The following is a 5426-nucleotide window of genomic DNA, read 5'->3' as shown; positions in this document are numbered from 1 at the left end:
CACCCTTGTCGACACGCCCGGCTTTCCAGCGCGGACTCCAGGAGTCCCGGGGACCACCCTGCAGAGGCACCCCCACCCTGCCTCATTCATGATCCCTGTTCAGGCTGCTGCTTAACCCTCGGGGTGCAGGACGGGAGCCAACAGGGGCGGGAACCCCAAGACGCGTCCAACGTTCAGACACGATGATCTGGGCAGCCCAGGTGGCGGCTGGCGTGCGGGTGACGCTGAAGGCGGAGACCGCAGGAAGGGCCGCATGGATTTCAGTCTCGGGTACCCAGAGGGAGGGGTGTCATTAATGATTTGTGTCCGTTCGCGGTTGGTGTCCATGGGCGAGAACGTACTAAAGTCGCGGATACGCCTCTAACTCTGCAGGTCACTCAGTGCCACGTGGGCTGGGTGCCCCGCGAGGCTCGGGGACCCTGGGGTGCCCCGGCCATCGCAGGCGCAGTGAGCAGCCCGTCTGCTGACAGTGTCACTTGCTGTATGGCTCTGGTGAGCAGCTGGCCCTGGGTCCGCTGCCCCCAGGAGGCGTGGCTGCGAGTCAAGTCACTCCAAACTTCAGATGGTCCTTTACCTTTAGACAAATGTCCTGGGGTTTGTAAACCTCCTTCACATCAGGGCCCCGGACTGGTCACTTTGAGAAACGTTTCTAATTTCCCCGGGGCTCCCACAGATTTGTGGCTTTTCCTGGGATCACTTTGCGGCTCCGAGGGGCATTTCCCGGCCCCTGCTGTGACCTGCTCCTGCAAAGCACGGGCCACTTTGCGTTGGAGCAGACTGCACGTCGCTTTCCGGGGCAGACGGTGGTGTCCGCGGGATGCTCACTGGACCACCCCGGTGAGCGGTTTTGGGGGGCGCAGGCGGCGAATACCCTCCGCCCCCCAGCCCCGTGAAGCCTCTGCCTGCATGCAGGTTACTTCCATGCGACATACGCCCACGTGAGCATCCTCTAAGTTAGAGAATCTTAATCTTTTGAAACCTCTTGAGGACGCAGTTGGACAACTTACAGCCATTTCTGCTTTTATCTGTGGCACATTTGGCTCCGTAACAACTTTACTTGCGTTGGATGTCCCGTGCGCTTTTATTGTGTCCCAGGCCGATTTAATAAAAGCGATTGCTCGTCTGGTATTTCTGCCCTTAAATATTAGTGAGGGGGACTGGTTTTCAGTGTTATTTCCCACTTAAATTTCCTTTTTTTTTTTTTGTCACCGGATACCCTTCCCCCCATTTAGTCATAGGAGTTTTTTGGTTTTGTTTTTTTTTCCCCGTTTTGAAATTAAAAGCTCCGTCTTGTATTTATCTACATTTTAGCGCTTTCAAATACATGGGTCTTGAGCCTGTCGGCGCCGCTCTGGCCCTGTGTTTTCCCGGAACCCTGGATTTTTTTTTTCTGCCTTCTGTTTTTATAACGTCCGCTGTCTCTTCTTAAACTTTTCCAGTCAACATCTGGCTCATTTAGTTCCCTTATTTGTACTTAAAAATCCAATCTTATTATCATTCATCTCGTTAGAATTTAACCCCATTCAGGTCTTAAGCTCTGAGCATTGCCGAAAGAATGTCATTTGCTTTGGATCACGTGCGCTGTCAGTGGGAGGTCCGCTTTCTCTGTCATGCCGCAGAGACACCCCGAGTATGGCACCGAAGCCCTGCGATGCCACTTTCCAAGTTTTTAATCCACAAAGAGCGACTTGCTCAGGCATCCCAGGACCCAATGATTTAGAGAAAACGCCAGAAACAATCATCAATGAAAGGTACACACGCAAGAAATGCTAGACCCACGTGCGACTCTGCGGGCCCAGCAAAGCCTCGTTTGGGGACGGTTCTCAGAGGGGGCGGTGACGCTGTGCCCGGCTGTCATCAAAATAACTCGGGTTTGAGTTTGGGCACAAGTGTCATCTTCCCTGAACCAAGGTGTTTACGGGGAAACTCCCGCCAAATTTCTGGAAAACTCCTCCCTGGGACAACCCGTCAGAGGGCCCCGGTAGCCAGGCAGGTTGTGGGCTGGGGTCCCGGGTCCTAGGAGGCTGGGCTCCGCCTGTCCTGGGAGTAGCTCGCAGGTCCCACTCTAGGGGCTGGGTTCCAGGTGCCAGCGGGTCGGCTGGGAGAAGCGTCTCCGCATCGTCCTGTGATGTGGGGGCAGTGGAGCGTTCGGCCGTGGGTGCAGGTAACCTGTGGACAAAGGTTCCGGAGCAAATGGTCCCCGCCGCCCAGGTGTTTGGCTGCGGGAGCGACAGGACCCGCGCTGCGCCACTAGGTGGCAGGAGAGTCCCACCGTCGCCCCTGCCTCCCGGCTGGAACTTCCTCTCCGGCCCGAGTCGGGGGTTCAGGCCGGGGTCCTGCATCCTTACGCGCAGTGACTCCGGGGAAGTCGTGCAAACCACGCGTGCGTGTGACAGACCCCCTTCCCTCCCTCTCCAGGCCCCGCGCCCGGAGAGAGGCTCTGGCTGCGCCCGCGACTCCCCCTGCACGTTAGCGTTGGCCCCCCACCCCCAGGAGCCTCCCCTCGGCGGCCACGTCGCCAGGTGTCCCCCTCCATCCCCACCCCATGTCCATCGAAGCCCCCCGCTGCCTTTCCCTGTCATGGTCCCGGGCATTCTGCAGAGAGCCTGTTTCCATCCCCAAAAGCCAGCTCCCCCGAGTCCTGGACAGCCACCGCTGGACAGCCACCACGGGCCGCCAGACTGACCCACGCCCCCTCGGCCCATCCCCCCGTGGGGCCAACGAGCCCGTGGCCCCCTCTCCTCACAGAACCCGAGAGTGTTCTGCTTCAAATGACCACTCGACTGACTTGGCACCGGCCCGTGCCATTCAGGTAACCCACCGGAGCCTAAACGAGATAATGAAGCCTACTTAGGACTGTGGGCAGGATCCAGGGCACAAGCCCTTCCGCCTTCAGCCTTCCCGCCCGGGTACAAACCCTACGTTTCCCCGCCCGTCGGAATCACGGCTGCTCTGTGACAAGTGTCCTGCCAACGCAGGTGCATCCCCGTGGAGTCTTGACGTCGGGCTGTATTCGGAGACTCGCTAAAACTTGGCCCCGCCGTCTAGAGTAAAAATTAGAATAAAGACAAACACTTCCACGTTATGCCGAAAGTATATTTATAGATATAGATATAGATATTTATTTCTCTGCAGACAGCTTTACTGATGAGTCATTTTAACGTTCAAAGAACAACCTATATTCCAGTGCTACGTAATCTGTACCAGAATGAGATGGATATAGCTTCTCAAGTCATTTCACAAAGCCAGGACAAGTCTGATACGAAAACATGACAATTATAACACAAAACAGAGAATCACAGATCTCACTTAAAGATACAAATGCCAAAATACCAAATAGAACAGTAGCCAGTTGAAATCAACACCACATGAAAATGTACAAAGCTTTGGCAGATACAAAACCAAGTCGAAATCCAAATGTGCACACGTGAGACAGGGACATAAACACCAGAAACGAAACATCTCCCCCCACCCCACCCCGTCGGTGGCCTCTGGCCGGGACACAAAGGAACCAGATACGTGTTGACCCTCACTAGCGGGGAGGGGGCCCACTGCTGGGGTCGCCAGCCTTGTCGTCGGACCCAGGCTCGTCCTCCTCTAAATCTTCGGACTCACACTCTGCCAGGGCCTGAACGTACTGGAATGGCCAGCACCGCGGATCCTTCTTATGGAGCTTGGCCAGGAACCTCAGGACAAGCATCTTGCTGGTTTCGAGGAACGCTCGGGGGCCCCAGAGAAACTCATACTGTGCCGGCTCAGTATTGGGGATTCGCCTGTACTCTAGATACTTCTGCCTGACAAACACCTCTGTGATGAGCTTCTTCGTGTCTCCGAAGAGGCCATGGTTCTCTCGGACATCCACCCCTATCTTGTACAGGAAGTTAAAGATCAGGTCCTCCCTGACACAGTCGCCCTTCATAAAGATGAGGCTCAGGACCACCATCAGGAGGCCTAACTTGGGCGTGTCCAGATAGGACGCCACCGGTTCGCCCTTACGACGCCCCAGCTTGTTGATGATAATGTAGGAGTGGTTTTGGGGATCAATTTCCTTCAATTGATAACCAAAGACGCACTCCAGCTTGCTGTTGGCACGGCTGATGATGTCTAGGCACTCATCCTTATATTCACGGATGATGAACTTCACCATCTCCGAGCGCTTAATGGGCACCTTGGCTTGGTCCTTGAGCAAGAGGAAATGCACCAAAGCATTAGCTCTCTCATCCAGGGGGGACAGTGGCTGAGTCTCCAGCTTGGACTCATCCTGGGTGCCACCGAACCCCTGAGAGAGACTGGGGATCTCAGAGATCATCAGAGGCAGGGGGCTACCGGCGCTCTCCCACAAACCCAGGGCCCTGGAGGTGCTCGGACCCTCCCAGGCGCTCAGGGCCCAGGACGTGCTGGGCCCCTCCCAGCCGCTCAGGATCCTGGAGGTGCTGGGGCCCTCCCAGCCGCTCAGGCTGCGGGAGGTGCTGGGGCCCTCCCAGCCCCCCAGGACCTGAACGGGGGTGTGAACCTCCCAGTCACTCAAGTTCAGAGTTCCCCAAGGTCTGGGCGCCTGCCAGTCACGCAGGGCCAGCATCTGGCCGACGCCAGCGTCCTCCTCGGTGTTCAGGTGCTTCTTCTTCCGGGTGGCTTTGCCGGAGCGACGCGGAGGCTCGTCGGGCGTCTTTGAGGCCTCTTGGGAGGTGGCCATCATCACCTGGGGCACGGCCGCCGTGGCCATCAGGAGGTTGGGTGCCGCCTTGGGCACCTTCGAAGCATTCACGTTGGCCTGTGGGACCCAGGGGACCGCGGGCAGGGCCTCCACACAGGCAAAGGGATCCTGCAGAGCGAGCGGCAGTGACTTTGGGGTCTCCGGGGTGACAGATGGGCCCTTAAAGGCGTTCGACGAGGCAGGCTGGAACTGGGAGGTAGCTGGAAGGACCCTCGCGGCGGCAGGGAAGGTCTCCGCGGCGGCCGGGAAGCCTCTCCAGGCGGCGGGCAGGTGCGCGCGGGAGGCCGACAGCGCCTTGGGGGCGCAGAAGGTGGCGGCGAAGATCATGCGCTCCTTGGGAGGGGCCCTGCGCTCCTTGGACGAGGTCCTGCGCTCCTTGGACGAGGTCCTGCGGTCTATTGGCGAGGCCCTGGGTTCTCCCGGGGGAGTCATCAGTGACTTAGCGGAGCCCATGGGAAAATGTGCCGCCGCTAAGGGGCCTCCGGGCTGGCCCTGCGGGGCCGCAGTTGCCCCCTGCCAGGAGGGCTGCAGCTGCAAGGCGGACAGCTCTGCTTGCGGCCCGGAGGGCTGGGCCTGCTGGGCGGAGAGCTGGATTTGCAGGGCCTTTTGGGGGGCCGGGCCCCCCTGAAAGGGCTGCTCCAGCTGCAGCAGCGGCGGGCCGGGCCGCTGCGCCTCCTGCGCCGGCACCGCCTGCCAAAAGTGGCCCGCGGCC

At 58.6% G+C, this 5426-nt stretch overlaps 1 protein-coding gene across 1 annotated transcript in view; it reads right to left on the bottom strand.

Annotated features, from left to right (window-relative positions):
• Positions 1 to 3357: 3357 nt before the first annotated feature.
• Positions 3358 to 5426, bottom strand: part of MAGEL2 (MAGE family member L2) — a 3703-nt gene continuing 1634 nt past the window's right edge. Inside the window, exon 2 of the mRNA XM_006907090.3 lies at positions 3358 to 5425. Coding sequence (XP_006907152.1) covers positions 3533 to 5425 — 1893 coding nt within the window. The 3' untranslated portion in view covers positions 3358 to 3532. The remainder of the gene's footprint in view (position 5426) is intronic.

Source organism: Pteropus alecto, unplaced genomic scaffold (genome assembly GCF_000325575.1).
Source record: "Pteropus alecto unplaced genomic scaffold, ASM32557v1 scaffold102, whole genome shotgun sequence".
Taxonomy (NCBI): domain Eukaryota; kingdom Metazoa; phylum Chordata; class Mammalia; order Chiroptera; family Pteropodidae; genus Pteropus; species Pteropus alecto.
The sequence above is the reverse complement of the archived record's forward strand: the minus strand, read 5'-3'. Positions and strand labels throughout refer to the sequence as shown.